Source organism: Lupinus angustifolius, chromosome LG16 (genome assembly GCF_001865875.1).
Source record: "Lupinus angustifolius cultivar Tanjil chromosome LG16, LupAngTanjil_v1.0, whole genome shotgun sequence".
Lineage (NCBI taxonomy): Eukaryota > Viridiplantae > Streptophyta > Magnoliopsida > Fabales > Fabaceae > Lupinus > Lupinus angustifolius.
This window is the reverse complement of record NC_032024.1, coordinates 20695493-20713882: the sequence shown is the minus strand read 5'-3', so window position 1 is coordinate 20713882 and position 18390 is coordinate 20695493. Positions and strand designations below refer to the sequence as shown.

The 18390-nt window shown below is 35.5% G+C and overlaps 3 protein-coding genes across 5 annotated transcripts; 1 reads left to right on the top strand and 2 right to left on the bottom strand.

The window, feature by feature from the left end:
- On the bottom strand, nucleotides 249-11488 carry LOC109329676 (exportin-4). 3 transcript variants are annotated; one of them, XM_019563405.1, is made up of 28 exons: nucleotides 11354-11488; nucleotides 10933-11271; nucleotides 10684-10851; nucleotides 10315-10551; nucleotides 9948-10131; nucleotides 9420-9531; nucleotides 9223-9309; nucleotides 8998-9136; nucleotides 8677-8773; nucleotides 8506-8568; nucleotides 8106-8215; nucleotides 7310-7414; nucleotides 6991-7067; nucleotides 6123-6198; nucleotides 5461-5682; nucleotides 4511-4582; nucleotides 4039-4110; nucleotides 3892-3956; nucleotides 3700-3802; nucleotides 3491-3622; nucleotides 3107-3250; nucleotides 2540-2647; nucleotides 2373-2423; nucleotides 2223-2300; nucleotides 2031-2144; nucleotides 1542-1738; nucleotides 1386-1455; nucleotides 249-963 (listed from the first exon to the last, which is right to left on the bottom strand). In XM_019563405.1, the coding sequence occupies exons 1-28, from the start codon at nucleotides 11468-11470 to the stop codon at nucleotides 775-777; spliced, it is 3528 nt and encodes a 1175-aa protein (XP_019418950.1). In that variant the 5' UTR covers nucleotides 11471-11488; the 3' UTR covers nucleotides 249-774. The 3 variants fall into 3 exon arrangements, with proteins under 3 accessions (XP_019418950.1, XP_019418951.1, XP_019418952.1); XM_019563406.1 differs by lacking the exon at nucleotides 3107-3250; XM_019563407.1 differs by lacking the exons at nucleotides 10684-10851; nucleotides 10933-11271; nucleotides 11354-11488 and having other exon boundaries at nucleotides 9948-10340.
- Nucleotides 12334-13299, top strand: LOC109329704 (rubisco accumulation factor 1.1, chloroplastic-like). Its single transcript, XM_019563458.1, has 2 exons — nucleotides 12334-12745; nucleotides 12823-13299. The coding sequence occupies exons 1-2, from the start codon at nucleotides 12374-12376 to the stop codon at nucleotides 13210-13212; spliced, it is 762 nt and encodes a 253-aa protein (XP_019419003.1). The 5' UTR covers nucleotides 12334-12373; the 3' UTR covers nucleotides 13213-13299.
- LOC109329699 (protein EIN4) lies at nucleotides 13343-16519 on the bottom strand. The gene is made up of 2 exons (XM_019563452.1): nucleotides 14534-16519; nucleotides 13343-14082 (listed from the first exon to the last, which is right to left on the bottom strand). The coding sequence occupies exons 1-2, from the start codon at nucleotides 16289-16291 to the stop codon at nucleotides 13543-13545; spliced, it is 2298 nt and encodes a 765-aa protein (XP_019418997.1). The 5' UTR covers nucleotides 16292-16519; the 3' UTR covers nucleotides 13343-13542.

Genomic DNA, 18390 nt, shown 5'->3' with positions numbered 1-18390 from the left:
TGTCGATTATCCATGCTCAATGACATTTTGCCCCATGCCATCATTACAGGAGAAACACAAATTTAATTCAAAAGTGATAGCCCAATACACAGATCTCTCACTCAGTGGAAATTTACCAATCTTACCCTCACAAACAAAGAAACTGTTTCTCTCGGTCACAAATATCATCATTGCATCACAACTCACCCTCTTACGGAAAAAAAATAGTTACCAACAAAAATCAGGATTTGGTTTCTTACACGAACACATATATAGTCATTACAACTGCAATTGCTAAACCAGTGAATAAAATTTGCTCATTTGGCATTTTGATGTGATCAACAATAAACTTCTCAAAAAGTTCAAGAATGCAGAAACTCAGGAATGGTTTAACAGCTCTTAATAGATCTGAATAGATTTTGTGCTTGTGAACAAAAATGATAGTGAATTAGTGACATATCAATACAACAATGCAGTTCACCAGAGAAATTTAATATGACAATCATTGTCACTGAACTGCTTCTCATACCTTCTTCAGATTATAGGCTTTTTGCTTTTCCGAAAGCCTGTGACTAATAAACAAGAAGCTTCTAGTTTTGCAAACAGCACTAGATATCTGACTAACAATAATACCCAGTGTAGATAGCATTGGATATTTCTGTAACTCCGAAAACTTCTTCTGCCAAGATATTATCTATTCATTAAGCATTTTCTTCTATGGCTGCAGTATTGATTAGTGATGTCAACTCTTCTTTTGACACTATACAAAACTGATAGCATAAATGGGTTGGTCGATTACTTTGTCCTCAAAAAGCCACGAACTTCGACTAAGAAGCCACTAAGGTTTTTCCGAAATCTCTGGTAATTTATTCGATCGAGGGAAGAAGAAAGCTGATTTGCACTTGTCAGTGTGTGCAATGCATTTGCCAGCCTTGATTTGAGTGTTGGATTTGCTTGTCTCTCTATCAATTCATTGCCCAATCGCTGTAAGAAATTTACCCTAGACTCAGTGACCAGTGACTACTCACAAGCATTCCAAAAACATAAGACAACACCCCCAAAAAAACTGGGAATATATGCCTATATGCAAGGGATGTTCCTTTATGGAAAAGTAAATTCCCAAGGCAATAAATATATTAACTTAAAAAATAGTGCCATTCACTAAAAAAACAAGGCCTTTAAAGAATATAAGCTGGTTTGAAATCGAAGAAAAATTAGGAAACATAATTCTTTTATGAAAAGTAACTAGCATATTCATCCTCGAAGATAAAAGGCAACACAAGTTCATTTGTCATTACTTTCTTACACTAATACAATCTTGTTACTTAAAACAATTTAAGTAAGCACACTTTAATTGATAAAATTTGCATTGAATTTTTTTTTACAAAATAGTTTGAGAGGCATACCTGATACAGGCCTTGCTCACAAAGGATTAATGGAAGGAGAGCATCTGCTGCAACACTGGTTAGATCAGAACTGAAATAACAAACCAATTTTATTAGTCAATTACAACACTAAAGATATATTCCAGTCACAGTATCTCAATTACTTTGTATTCTTACCTGTAATCCTCAAAAAGGAGTAACTGCAGCAATGAGCGAAGGAACCGGCTCAAAAGGCCTTCCTGAAAATTCCCACTTGAATCCTGAAGACCCATGGCTTGTGCACCCAAGCCTATATTACCATTATGAGTCTCCTTGTAATGGTAAGAGGCAAGAGCTTGCAGAGCTCTCAGACACTTAGTAACCACATCTTCATCCTGCCAAATCAGTTAATACAGTTCTTAGCCACAATTTTTTTGTACAATGACAACTTACAAAATTGCAAGGAATTATTAGAATTTGTTAAGTGTAGTAGAGACACAAAATGGTGGAGAATTTTTCTCCTTTTTATTTTTTCAAATGCAGAAATTATTAAGAACACTAGAAGTGAATGCTAAACTATTATAAAAAATCTCTAAGCTTAGAAGTTTCTCTATTTCTAACCATTGTATTTCTTTCTGTGTAACCGAATGTTATTTACTATTAAAGAAGACATGCAGCATATATTACCTGATGGTGGAGACCAAAATCAAGGGTGCCGAGTATATGAGCAAAGGCTTCACTGCTGAGTTGTGCGAATGTTTCCGGATAAACCTCCAACATATGTGACAGGAGAGAAAAATACTGCAAATAATAACTCATACAATATTAGCTTTTCGAAAATACTCCAATATATTTCTACTCGCAGAATGAATATCTTACATCGTGACAAAGTTTGGGATATTTCAAGAGTTCCATGGAAATCAGTGGTGTGACTATGTGAAGACCAAGATAAACCACCTGCAAGACCCATGCATCAAAGATTGACTATCTAACTTTACTTGAAACGGCTAAAGGGAATAATGATACTACCTGAGATATGTTAGTGCCCTGGGTCTCAATTGAATCTGACGAGAAATCAATCTGCCACATTAAGCATTTTTTCAGATAAGTTGGTCCAGAATTTAAGTAGGAATAAGAGGGCCATATTGATCTTTTTTTTATTTCTAATCTAAATTACAGGGAGGGGGAATCATTACCATGTCTTTAGAGCAAAGGCTTGAAAGAAGCTGAAGAAGAGCACGCAAATCTTTATACTTATCTGTTTTCTCCTCATTGAGTAAGCTGCTGGAAAGACTCAGTGATATCTACAACAAACAAAGAGGAACATGAGGGAGTACAAATTTAAATAAAAAAGGAAAAGTGAATTACCAACAACTGGGATTTCTATACTGATAGAAATAACATATTGCCTTTACATAAAATAATCTGCATAGTTATATTGAATTATAGGAATCAATGAGAAAGGAAGAGCAAAAGTGACAAAATGCAAATAATACGGCTGTTTGTAATCCTTAAGCCTCATACTAACTGATAATGGTGTATTCATCGAACAAAAATTCTAGAGATTTGAAGCCTCTGCCTCTTCAACCTATCAGGGAGCAGAGCGAAAGTTCCAGGTCTAATAGAATATAACCATCGAGAGCAAAGTTCAAAATAGTATACCAACAACAAGTCTTAATCCCACCGGGTGAAGTCAGCTACATGGATCGAATGATGCAAAATCTTCTTCCTAACTCGAAATATATTTGATTAACGAAATTTACCTTGCCAATATTGTGAGATGAGTACATTTGAAGCAGACGCATGCAGAAATCAACAACAGCAGCAGTTTCTTTGGCCTCCAAGTGAGTAATTTGTCCATCAACCCAATCAAGTACAAATTTAAGCAGCACGTAGATAACTGCAGACTAAACAATAATTACATAAAAGTACAGAACAAGATGTCAGAAACTTGGAAGTTCAGACACACCTGCTGGATGGAATTTATTTATTTATTAGGAATAAAGTCACTTAGAAAATAGGGATTACTATAAGGATCACACGAAATGTTCATCAAGAGTATTAGATAGAGTCAGGAATCACAATTGTATCAAGAGCATTGCGGATATTAAAATATATATGAAGATAACAACAAATGCTAATGCTACCTCATGTTTATATACTTCAAGAAGAACAAGTGTGGGATTCATTACAGAGAACCCTAGCTCATAGATAGCCTTCTGTGTTCTAGGTTCAGAAGCACTTGCAGCTCCGCGTAGTCGTTCTAACATGCAGATGACCTACATGACATTGATGATAATATTAAGGAACAATTTTCACAGAAGCATGAAAATGAAATAATTGTCTGTGCCCTCACCAATTGGAGGATATCTGGTTGTTGGGCAATACTTTTAAAATTACTCTTGCTTGACATCTCCACTATATATGTTGCAATATGACCCATGAGATTCCTTACATACCTTTACATAAGAACAGATAAAATACTTTAAATGGTGTCATATGAAAGTTTTGAAATTGTAGAGAGAAAACGGTAGAAGTAACTACTCACTGGCTTGATGCTTCTGAATTTCTTATGCCTGAAGCTGAACGAACAAGTGTTTGTGCAAGTGACCGCTGAAGCAAGAAATTGAAGACAATTTAAACAACGACCCATGGCAGCAAAGTAGCTGGTGGTGGATGTTGATAAAGTTCTTACCTGATGAGCAGTGTCCAACAAGAATAAAGTCTGTTCTGAGCAAAACGCAGTTGCTAGTTCATGCCATGAATTCTGCAAAAGATATTAAAATTCAAGACCAACATACCCAAAGTTGAAGGGTTTATTTAGGAGTTTTCCCGAAATTATAAATGGAAAAGTGAATTAGAAGGTGCTGGTAATGAATACAAAGGAAGGATAGGATACTATCATCATTTTGAGCTAACAGAATGATCAGATTGTAATCAATATAAATTCATGAAAACTTTAAGGTAGTTCATCTCAGCAATCAATAAGAACCAGGTTTTCTTGTTTCAGAGCTTCGGAATTTGGACCATACTATTATAGCAAGTACTTGCCAAATATGAGTTACCTAATAGCCATTAATAAAATGATTTTAAATTTGCATTAACATATAATTTTAAGCTTTGATGTACTTTGTCAATCTTAAGTACATATATCAGTATTGACTCACCAGAGTAACAAGGTGAATGCATATATGCTTTTGCTGAACCAGCGAATGAAGTAACTGGTGACAAGTGAGGCCCTGGATAAAGAAACTACATAAATAATATCCACACAGCAAGCTGGTACAGAATTCATTCAATATAATGATATTTCAGAAGGAAAAACATGCTTGACTTCTGCTTTTTTAATCATGTAATGTGATAGATTCCGGTATTAACAGTAAAAAAATGACAGGAAAACCAGGGCACCAAGACCCAATTACTGTGATAACGAACAGAAAATGTAGAGACTGGTACAAAAACACAGAAGAAAGAAGAAAATAAGAGAAGCGAGGAGCTATTTCTGTCCGAAAATGGTCTCAGCCACACCACTCTGCAGTGTTTGATCTTATGCTCTCCACACCACCCTCTATTCCATCATTTTCATGTTTTTTCTCAGGATTCCAGCATCTTCCACACCAATCTCTAACTGCCATATGCCGGTTTGGTTAGACCCTTCTCTTTCCACCACACCAAAATCCTCCACTACCTCTTCCACTTCATTACCATTTCAACCCTTGACCTTATCTCTTCCTTCTATCATAAACATCATCGTTCCTCACCTAGGCCATTGATAAGTTAGCCCAACCCTCTGCTTCCCTTACTCTTTGTGACGTACATGGGCTGGAGGCCCATCACAATGATAATCTCGTACAGATGTTTGAGTTTACACTCTACAGATAGATGATGTCTGTTGCCTAGGATCAGATTGACCATCACTAATGTTTACATACTACATTACTTGTCAACAATTTCAAGTTAACAAGCAAGTAAAGACTATAATAGTAAGCATTTGAGTTTGCCTGTACATTATGTTAGCAATACATATGAAACCTAGGTAGACGACCATGTATGAAGACATGATCTAAAAGAAAATATCCAAAGTTGTTAACATATAATAGGAATCCTAATCTCATACCTTCAGATCCTTTTCCCCTGGATATGATTTAAGTGAGACCAAGGATACACGAACAATAATATCAAGGACAAGTTTCCCTTGGTTATGCTCTCCAAAGAAACCAAGTAAAGCCTTTTTCGAATTATGCTCGAGATGATGACTTGAATCTAAGATTTTGTCCCCAATCCCATCTGAGGACATTAGATATGTACGAGACCACCTTGCCAGGAACCATATAATTGACTGCATGAACAATGGAACATAAATTTAAAAGGGAGTGGAAGTCAAACAGTAACTTGTCAGAAAAGAATTACACAAGTTATAAAGTGCAAAATAATTAAATCACAATGATCTTACTGCAAATGCCTTTATTTTTTACATGATGTTCAAATAAAAGCACATTTTAAATCACTTTTATTTATATTGTCATATACAACCAAATAAGGCCAAGTGCAATTCCAGCTTAGTTTTATTTGTAATAAAATGCAAGTTACTTGATTAAAAGTATAGCAAAAATGGTGCAGTAGATAATTAGAATGATAATGCTATAAATGCAATAACTTTTAGAACATCCATCTTTGTGGTAGCCATACTACTGCATACATGCTATCCCAGCCCCTGACGGTCAGAGTAGAGAAGCTAAATTAAAATTGTGCAAGACGGAAATGAATAAAATGCATTACCTCCATAAGCCGAGGACTAAAAATTGATGCTCTCATTTCTGGATTTAGGCATTGCTCAGCAAATTTTATGATTGAACTGCATTAATTAATATAAGAAACGTGATTTTATGGTTGCACAATTGGATTAGACATTACATCCAATCCAACCCATGAGAGAAGGAATTGCATTGCAATGTTAACTTGATTTCAATATTCAACTCTACCATATCAAACGAAGAACCCATACCACAGGACAGAATGGTTCTTTAACTCAATCAAAAGTTAAAGGCTATCAGACATGTGCATACAAAAGATAGACCCCAAGCCACCATAATTAATTTAATCATTTTTGTTTGCTCTACTAAAACAATCTATGACTCTCGTCAGAATGCTCTATTAAAACAAATATTACACCTGTGAAAGGCAGAACGTCATGTCAAATATACGCGTGTATGTATATGTGTGTAATGTGTATATATACCTAAATGTAGGGTTCTTCACACAGTCTCTTGCTTTGCTCATATTACAAACCCTAATATTTCTCTCTTCTCTCGACGGCTTCTTCCTCCTCCTAATAAGTTCATGATGATGAATATTTATGTATGTCTCCGAAAAATTATCTTGAGGTCAACAGAAAGAGATTTAACATTCATCACCTGACTGAGGACCAAGTATGGGATTATTGCCGAACATGGAAGAGAAGAAGTAGAACAAATTAAGAATCCAAATAAGTATTATGAAGCATGAACAAAGTTTATAACAGAGGCTAATAAAAAACAAGTGCGAATATCCAAACGAGGTTCAACGAACATAATTTACTGAGGATCTTAGCAAGAACTCAAAGGAAAGAACAAATTCCACATCATAAAAGAGAAAGAAAGTCATTTACCTGGAAAGTAAAACAACAGGATGTTTTTCTGCTTCTGCAGCATTAACAACAAATTGGGTTTGTATGGCATTCGGAACCTAAAATATCACAAACCATAATCTTTAATTAACATTTGAATCTCACATTACTGCCAACATTCCCAGAATATCAAGTTCTTAAAGGTGAAAGTATACTGAAAACTAATGAATTACTGTTCCTACGACAGGCAATCATTGTTATCCTCCACCCCCACCCACAAAGCCATATTTTATGCAGAAACAGTACCAAGAACAGTTCTAAGTGAGATAAATAAAATAAAGAAAAAATAAAATTTTCATACCAGTGGTAGTTCCCCCTCTCCTTCATCTGCAAGTACATGGCCAATAATCAGCAACAAGGAATAAAGCTCTTCCAAAGTTTCAGTCAAGTCAACAATGCCCCTGCCCTACAAATGAAGTCAATAATTTGAGCCATGGAAATAAATACATGAATTAGCAGAAAAATAGAAGGAAAAAATACGGAGAGAAAGAGTAACAAATAAAAAACATATACATGAGTTCACCCAAAATATATACATAGTTACGTACAAATTAAAGTTGGGGTGGTGTATATTTTAGTTCCTGTGTGATATATTTTCTCATAGTCTAGTTACTAGAGCCCTAGACAGCATATCCTTAGAATACTTAGAATGAAGTGGAATGTGACTAGAAGTGTTAACGTAGTTTTCATGTAAAATGTAAATGGGAGTATGGAAGAAATAAATAGACATGATGTTTGGGATTGTACTGAAATGAAATAAAATTAGTTCCAGTTTTCTTGCTATGGACATTATGCTTGGAATGAAAGAGACTAATGTTGCTAAACCACCTTTCAAGATTCCTTACATGGACAGCAGTCAAGCAGCCATTCTTAGTCAGGCTGTCAGACAAATCAACTTTTGAAAAGTACATTTTACCTCGCCCTAATCTGAAAGAATGATATCCCAGCTTTTGAGATCTGAACAATTACTAATAATGTTTCTGGTCCAAACAATTACTTATTTATTTGGAAGTGGGGGAGTAAAGCAAGTTTATTTATGATAGATCAAAAACCTTAGTCCAAGAAAGCAATACTCCATAACAGAATATAAAACCAACCTGATTAAGGCGTTCAACCAGCTCAGAAAACACTCTCATGAGCATAGGAATTGTAGCATCAGCAGAAGCTCTCGCAATAAGAGCATACGAGCTTAACCTTTCATCCATGGCTGCAATTTGCAAAGAGAGAATCATTAAAAAAGCAATTTGCAAAGAGAGAATCATTAGGAGAATGGAGGTAGCAAGCCATAGATGACATGGTCATAAAGATTAAAGACCCTGATACAATGTCATGAATCATCTCTCTCAAAAGCTTAAGCTATTAGGTGAAGGGCTGAAGGCACATTAATCATTAATGAATTTTATTATATTATATCTCTACCGAACAGCTTAAAAGAAGTCCAGCAACCGCCAATGCAATATCAACAATAACATAAAAATGTAAACCTTTGTTCCGTACCAGACACAGAAGCATGAAGATAGTCTGCATCGCCGTCATCATTAAATGCTGATGCTGAAGCAACTAAATAAAAAGAAAACTCCGATTATCATAAACTAGTATCTGAGAAAATGAAAACAAGTAGCATAAAGAAATGGCATAGCGTTAAATAAAGTTGCATATAGGTGTTACTTCTTAGCTCGTATTCTACAATGAAACCAAAGAGATTTGCTGCAGCTTTTATCCCTTCAGGTGGAAGCAAAGCATCCACCGTGATAGTATTTATTGGCTGGAGAAGAGCAATAAACATTCTTCAGTTTAATGATTAGAGCGAAATAAGCCTCAGAATTTTGAAGAAGAAATGCTAATCCCACATTAAATCAACCAACATGTTTACTGATCATGAACCCTTTAGGTTCAAAAAATTTAGAAGTCATATAGGAGAAATGTTATCAAAGTAAGCGGTTACAACTTACAAGTAGTTATTTTAAATAATTGTATTTAGGTGAATACCATTAAAAGGGAAGTCCAAGTATCCAATAAGACATCACGTGCTTCCCAGCTCCAAGTCTCCTCGTCTGTGATAGTAGTCATGAGAACTTTCATTACTTCAGACATCAACATTGACAAAAAGGTAAGGGTACCAAAGGGCCTGAAGTATCAAAGCAAAAAAATTACTTGGCAATCATTAAGAGTAACAATGAGAAATACCAACAAAAGAAATTACAATACAATAACCTCAGAGATTTTAGGAGATCGTTAAACACGTAGGGAGTTGTTACAGTTGCAATAGCCAATAATGCACGGCAACCATCAAGCATCTCACTGAGCAAAACCAGCACCAATTAGAGGGACAAATTTAAATAAGTAAAGAAAACTACAGAGGTGGGTACATGTACATATTAGGTAGGTGCATTCAATGAATATCTCCTAACCTTTCACTCTTCCCACGTTGAATAGCTTGTGAAACAGCATCAGGAGGATCTACCCACTCTAGTATCCCAGATAAGAGTTGCAGAAGATGCCGCTCATGCATTTTCCAATCATCTAGATCACAGAAAAAATAAACTCAGAAATTCAAATTAAGGATCTCCACAAGTTTGAAAGGTTTTATGAGTAACACTTCTAATTATCTGATGTTGATACATTAAACAAATGCAATTTTAAGAACTGAAAATTAAGTGATAAAGATTTTAAATTTTTGAAGCATCATCTATTTCTAGAAGCCAAACCTAATTTAAATTTATAGGGTCTCATTACTTTCTAAAATATATCTCTTAGAAAAAATAACATTTGTTTGTAAAAGGGCCAATTCGAATAATATAAACTTTGTCTAGGATGGTCTTACTATCAGAACAACTACTTTTAAAACAACCATATATCCAATAAGAAAGACAGGTAAAATGTTAGGTCTGAAAAAATGCATCTAACTAGTATATAGATGGAGAAGGAAACACTTATACCAGAAAGAAATATAGTTCCTGTTACAGAACAAAATTGGACAATTAGCTTTCGAGCAGAAACTGCAATCGGGCAGTCAAGCCAGTAGCCTTCACATGAAAATTTCTGCCTCAATGCTGCATATAGACTCAAAAGCCATCCAACTTGACCACTTGTTATCAACACATCGCGCCAATCTGAACCAGGCTGCATATAAGCATAAAAAACAGGGGAAAAAACATCATCAGTAGGAGATTTGGAGCCCAAATTTCTAGTTATGACTTTAATCGTGATACTTTGCATTCTTATCCACTGTGTGGAAGTGATCCATTAGTTATCTTTATTCTATGAAATGCATGTTAATTGTTAATAAGCAAACCAACTTATTACCTGCACTAGGTGACATTCAGACCTTTTAGGAGAATCCCCATCTTGCCTAACTCCAGCAGAGAAGACATTTAGATTTACTTTTGTGTCACTGGTATTGCAACGAAAATCCCAATTCAGAATTTGAAGCATAAGATCGAGTGCAGCAGTGCAAACTTTAACCTCGGGAACAGCAGAGTCAGACTGAATGATCTTATTTGTGACACTTGAAGCAGCTTCTTGTGTCCAGCGGTAGAATGTCTATAATAACATATATATAACAAAAAGAAGTAAAAGGGACAAGTAAACATAATACTCCATCAAAGAAGTAAATAACTTAAAAGAAGGGTAGTCGAGTTGAGCAAATATTTGAAAAAATGAAGAGAGTAAGACCTTAAGGTAATGAAGCTCAAGTGACCTCCTACACTGTTCATGAAATTCCCTTGGAAGGCCCATAACACTTGAAGTAGACGGAGCAAATTCAGATACCAAAGCTTCGAGGAAGTTGATTCCAGCAAATTGCACATCAAGACCATGAATTCCTAAAATAGCTTGGTTGACCTGCAGAGAGAATAACAAATAAGAAACAATTAAGGATTAGAATTAAGGATATTGAATAAATTGTGTTATTATTATTACTACCTGATAAAAGAGAGTGTCCTTGTGTGGCGGCATGAACTCGAGCCATCCCCTTTTGAATAACTGAGCAGCTACAGAAGAAACCTTAGCTTGGACAAATGCATGAGGTGAAGAGGCATGTTGCATAACATAGGATAGACAAAATGTGATGAAGTGAGTCTTGTTTTGAAGAGTGAGGAGAGGCCATTCTCTGATAGCGGCTTCTCGAATAGCGGCGGCTGCTTGAAACCTTGCAGGTGGGATGAGTGAATTTTGAAGGATGAATTGACAAATGTGATATGGTTCACAACACTGTCCTAATGATGTTATCACTCCTTCAGATGCTGATGGATTCATATGCATCTGATAATCATAACAACAATATTAATATTAATATTAATTGAAAGAGAAAATTGAAAAGAAAAGAGATTGAAAAGGAATGAACCTGAATGGAAGTACAAGCGAGTTCGAAGGCACGCATAGTAGATTGAAGTTCAGCCAAATTTGAAGAAGAAGAAGAAGAAGAAGATGATGATGATGATGATGTTGAAAACCCTTCCATCGAGTTGAATTTGAATGAAGAGAGTGTGCGACTCACTCACTCTCACTTCAACTTATACCCTATACGAGGATCATTCCATTCATTCTACTAACCCATATCAAACCCATTTTCTTTTAATATATATTTCTTAAACCAATATCAAACTCTTCTCTATCCATTCTAAATTTAATAGTTTGAATTGACGAGTAAATCTAAACCATTCGATTCTCCTGTAATGAGAAGTATGTAGTGGATCCCCACTCTTAAAGTATATTTAAGTATACCAACACGATCTTATTAACAATGCATTGATATAGCAATCTAAAGTCTGTTAGATCATATAATGACTACAAAAATCAAGGATTCAATATGAGCAACATTTGTTAAGAGGATCATATTGGGATTACACTTTTTATGCTTTATTGTATATTTTGTTTCCAATATCATAAAGGTGTAAATTGGATTTGATTTACATACCATCTTCCTTTACATTTTGTTTGGAATGGTTATTACTTTTGAGGAGAGAGAATAGGGAAGAAGAAAGGAATTCTTTGTAAAGTTATCAAAATAGGCCACTTCAATTAGCCCAACACAATAATACATTGGCTGGGACCTACTCAAATTCAGCCCAAACATTTTCTATCAAAACTAATATAATAATTTATCATAAAAAGATATATACACTGACTCTATATAAATTTTATATATATTTAATATATCATCTATCGTTCATATTTAATTATCATCGACTCTTCAAGAAAAAATAATTCTAATGAATAATAGTGGACGATATAGTGACAATTATACACCGTCACTATATCATCCTACTCATTTGTGTTATTTTTCTGAATAATATTAAATGATAAGACTTTTTCCAAGCATAAACATCAAAAGTAGTAAGTTTGAGATAAGGTTGGAAACACCATGCTCTCACTTTCTGTAAACTCATCATGTTCCTTTGTTATCTCCAACAGCTACAAACCTTGGTCCAATTCAGGTAAACTCAGTCTGAACCCATCTCCATATATACCTGCAGATTCACAACAACAACAACAACAACACCAACAACAACAATTCCATCAATCTTATAAAGCTCCACCTTCACCACTTCCCTCTCAACTAGCCTCACTTGATACACCATCCAGACTCCAAATACTTTCTGACAGGCTTGGACTATGGCATCAATATACCCCTCTCATCCCTTTCCTTCTCAACCAAGGCTTCTCTCCTCCCTCCATCGAGGAACAGACTGGCATATCCGCCATTCAACAGAATCGTCTTGTCGTCGCAGCACAGGTATACATACCTACATCACTCTCTACATCTTCCATTTTATATACCATACTCTTCTCATGTTCCTTGCTATTCTACAGGTGCGTGACTCTCTCATCCAATCTAATACGGACCCAGAAGTCGTTTCCTTTTTCGACATTGGTGGAGAACAATTGTTATACGAGATAAGGCTTCTGAGTGCAAAACAACGTGCCTCAGCTGCAGAATTCATTGTACAAAATGATCTTGATGTTAATGGAGCTCAAGAACTAGCTCGCGCTATTAAAGATTTTCCAAGCAGAAAGGATGAGAAAGGGAGGGAGAATTTTGATTATACTCTCCCTGGAGATTGTTTAGCTTTCATGTGTTATAGGCAGAGTAGGGAACATGATATAAACTCATCTCAAAGGAATGCTGCTTTGGAAAGGGCACTAAGTGTTGCACAAACTCACAAAGCTAAAATTGCTGTTTCTCAAGAACTCAATGAATAATGGAAATTATTCCAACACTACTACTTTATGTATATGCAAATAATGAAACGTATCATTATATCTATATGCATGTCTTTTCTATATTCATTATCATACTTTCTTAAGACCCATTTGTAAGCATTTTCAGAATAATCTTACACATTTCATCTTTCTATGTTAGATGGTAAAGCCATAATTCATTATATGGCAAATAAGCTCAAGTAGAAAAATGGTTATCACAATGAATCTAGTATATTAAGAAGTCAGTATGCTACAAAATTCCAGATTCAAGATGTCAAAATGTCAAGTGATGTGAATTTTCAGGAGCCTAATCTAATAAATTTGAGACATTTAAAATTGTTCTCCAAAATTTTCACCAGCACGTTGCAGAACTGTTCTAAGTTCATCGGCTAACTCATGAAGGAGGATCGGCTTTCGAATCAATCCCTGCATTCCTACTTGTAGACATTTCTCCTTAACATGTTTTTCCGCGCTAGCCGTGAGAGCAATAATCAAAGGCCAATTACGGCTGTGGAACTTCCGGATCCTTCTCGCGACTTCAAAACCATCCATTTCAGGCATGTGAAGGTCCAACACGATGATTTTGAACGAGTTACCGGAGGCACTTATAGCACCAAGGCACTCAAACCCTGATGAAACTGCAGTTACTTGACAACCAAGTTTCTCAAGCAGCTTTTTGGTCACGGTCCTGTTTACACCATCATCATCAGCTAACACAACCTTGAAACTTCTAAATTGCATGTTTGAAAATTCTTTAGGTGCAGGAATGGATCTTCTGAGTGATGGCCCTGTCTGAAACTTGAGAAGAAGTGTCATGCCTTGTGCCAAACCTAGAGAGTTTGTTGATATCCAGATATTTCCTTGCATCATCTGCATCTCATTCCATATTGCAAGGTCAGAATATATTAAGAGATAAGAAATCTATGAAAAACCGGAGTTTGACTTCCTAATGTTACCATTTACCAAAACCTGAGAAAAACCATAATTTGACTTCCTTTGAGCATTATTAAACTTAATGCAAAGCTATGCATGCCAAGTGGGAATTCATCTACTCAAACAACAAACTAGCTACGCATGATGATCGTAAAGCTAAAACTAAAAACTGAATCATCCTCTAAGCATAAAATATAATTCTAAGGTTTATAAAATTAATAATAAACTAATGCATTCGAATTACTCAAACAACAACCAAACCTTAGTCCCACTAGGTGGGGTCGGCTAGTTTTTACATCGTTTATCCATTTCCTCGGAGCATTTTAATTACTCAAATAGCTAATATCGAAAGGAGAAATGAATTTGACAAAGATATCGATGCACGCACCTGCACAAGCGTTTTGCACATGCTGAAACTCAATCCCTCCTTGGACTCGTTATTGTTATGCCCCCTACCACCATGATGCCTTGTTGAAATTGATTCATCTAACTGAGAACTATTACCAGTTATCTCAAAATTAAATTTTATATATACATAATCATTTTGCATGCCTGACCTCCAAATTCCAATATTTCTATCATCCTTATTATCTCCACTACTGCCACTTTCAAGAAAAACTCGAAAAATGAGAGTCCCCCTGTCATATATGTTTAACAAATATCCAATCATATGCAAAATCACTTGAAAAGACCTCGCCTCATCGCCTAAGACCAAATCAGGCAAAGACTTGAGCACATCGATCTGAAGATCGAAGCCTTTATATCCAGACAAACACTTGGCAATGCAAGAAGCTTCCCTCATCATGGAATGAAGATGGAAAGGTTTCATCTCTAACCGAAAACTTCCTTTGTCGTTCTCCGAAATCTCCATCACATCATTAATCAAACTCGAGAGCGCAGTGCTAACTTTCAACATCGTGTCAATGATAATCTTCTGTTCAGATTTTATATTATCCTCTTTGAACATTGAAAGCAAGCCGAGGATCGAATGCATAGGTCTCCGCATTCCTTGACTCATCACTCTCTGAAATGAGCTCCTCGCCTGGCTCGCCATCAACGCATTCTTTTGAGCATGTTGCAACACTCGGTTCTGCTCGGCAAGTTTCTGTCTCATTAGCTGAGACTCTTCGAGAACAGATGCATGGGACAAGGCTACTGCAACCTGGTCAGCAACCACTTCTACTATCTCCATCTCATGTGAGGTCCAAACCCTCAATTTCGATTTGGGAAGCACCAGAACCAGAATAGCATAAGACGTCTCAACAAACTCTGGTGTCCCTCCTTTGAAATTCGAGACATGAAGTATTGGCATGCGAATAGCTGCCACATCACCAGACTCCTCAGTTCCACCACCACAACTCGCAGCTCCTAATGCAGAATCAGGCCTCAAAATCCAAACCCCTTTACTCTTTCTTACCTCTAAAACTTCACGGTCGTTTATCGGAATAGAAGCACAACGCTTATTTCCTAAGCTTGGTTTCAACTCGTGAGTCAAATGCATCTCGCGCCTGTCCTCATCAGGCATCCAAACTGCACAATTATGCAAATCCAATGCCTTGGAAAGCTCAACAAGAGTAGTATACAATATTGTATGCTTATCCAAGGACTTTCTAATCTCACGAGTAAGCATCCGTACATGCCAACTTGCTTCCTTTTGTTTCATCATCATCCCAACCTCTTGGCCTAATTCCAACACATTCTGCCTCAAGAAGAACTCCCTCACTTTGAATTTGAGGAGAAGAGGGATCAAAGTAGGAAAGGTAATTGCGGTTGCACATGAAACAAGAGCAGTGAGGAACTTAGCAACAGTGAGAGAGAGCAATAATTGGAAGGAGTGAGGGCCATAATATGTATAAGCATTGAGTAAATGAGTCAAACCACAGAGAACAATGAAGGCTATGAATTGAAGGAAGACCAATTTGAATGGAACATTGGAGTAGCTAACAAAGTAAAGTAGCTCAATTGGTATGGAAAAATAAGCAATGGCAATGAAAAAGTCACTGACTTTTTGACAAACAAGAATACTCTGAATGCTCCAAATCCCTTCATCATCACAGTTACAGTGTCCAAATTCAACATCAATGGCAGAAACAGAAAGCACAATAGAAGAAACCAGCACCACCAGCAACAACAATAATCTTTCCATGGCAACAACAACAACAACAACAACAACTTAGTATTTTTCAAAACCATCTATCAAAAGTTATCATCTTCCCCAATCACATAATCACAGCATCTGCTGATATATCATCATAATCCATACATGGTTGAAGAATCTAGATCTAACTATAACCACACTATGACCCTTGTTTCAAGTTTTGGACTTTAGAATCCAAAATGAAACGATAAAATAAATAAGAAGGACCCAAGTTTATAATAATAGTTATAGTTATAGTAATAGTATTCCAATCCCAAAAAAGGTGAATAAGAAGAGTAGAAAGTAGAGAAGCTCACAGAAGATATGAGAATCTTTAATTTGAAGGTTTTGATGAATGATTATGAAGATGGAGAAGAAGAAGAAGAAGAATAAGAAGAAGAATTGAAGTTGGTTTTAGCAGTTTGGTGAAGAAAGTGTGATGCATCTATCTGTGTTGATTTGGTTGCTATTTGCTAAAGAGAGAGAGAGAGAGAAAGAGAAAGCAGAAGGAAAGAGAGAAGCAGTGAGTGTGGGACCCACATGAGTTACATGAAACGAACCTAGACTTCTTCTCTTTATGTTCATCAACTTTACAACTTTATGGCATATGATATCATCTCTTTTTAACGGTGTCTCATTCTCTGTCCAAATCAATTATATATTAATAGATGAATAAATTAACTTGAGATTTGAAGTGAGATACTATTTGGGATAGGTAATCTCCATCCCTTTATGTCTAATAAACTAGAGTTAGACTCCTCTCCATTACACATTGACATTTATATCATTTTTATTTAAAATGATATTACACTTTTACCCTTAAAATATAAATAGAAAAATCATTTGTTTCTCCATTACTTGAGAGGAGTCTCACTCGGTAAACTAATATAGTCACCATGACATGATTAAACTATTAATTATTATGAGAATAGGGAGATCTAGTGCCTCAATAAACTATTTAGAAACCAAGAAAACTATAACATGTTCTCCTTTTCATCCTTTATTAGCACAATCTAATATAATCTCTTCCTACATTACTCTTAGACATGTTGGCTGTTATCTAAGTTTGTTAAGTGAATTAAGTTTATATTTAAGTTGGAATACAAAAATGATCAAAGTAGGAAAGGTTATACACATGCGAGCCTAAGTACCAGATATAGAATATTGCAACCTATTATAGGCCATGGTTGTTTGTCCATATTCACATACATAGATACATTCATAAGTTTTAGTTTTACTTTACTTTCCAGGACACACAAAACATATATATATATATATATTAAATGAGCAAATTGAGTTATGGTGACACATGACATGTTGGTGAAGGCAGTGACAATTTATACTATTATTAGCATCCTCTTCAATGCCATCACCCAATACATTGTTTGAAGTAATGACAAGTACTGTGTTCATGCAGAGTGTATGATAAACTAATCAAACTTAAATAATAATTCAATATATACATCTTTCTTTTTTTAAGTGCCATGTTAGAAATAACATAGTGTTAGAGAATATTAGCTTTCATATGATCATCATGCAGAGTTATTAGTAAAACTTATGATCACAAAGTTGCCATGCATGGATCCTATGTACTACTGCACTTTCTAATCAAAATATATGCATTTTGGAATCCATTTCATATACAAGCCAGAGAGAGATAAGAAAGAGATTAGTCCCAAACCTTGCAATTATATTGAGTATATATATATATATATATATGATCATCCACAACATAACATTTATGGAACCCACAAGTATTAAATCTACAAGTAAAAAATTATACCTAGCTGTAAGGCACTATGCATTAAACGCACAGTAACGGTGGTATAAATAATTGAATTCTAAAGTCTAACAAATCAACAATTGCTACGTACAAATAATTAAATTCCAAATTCTATAGTAGATAGTATTGGTGGCATTTCATCTTATTGTAATAGTTATTTTCACATGTTAGTTAGGCCTTTCATTAATATGGTCGCTTTCTTCATCTATGGGTGGTAGTAGAAGCAATTTAATTCAGCAATCAAAACATCACAGCAATGACCTCTATATAAAGTAACCTCTCCCAATGCATAACTCACAAATGTAGTATCCCTCATCTCTAGATA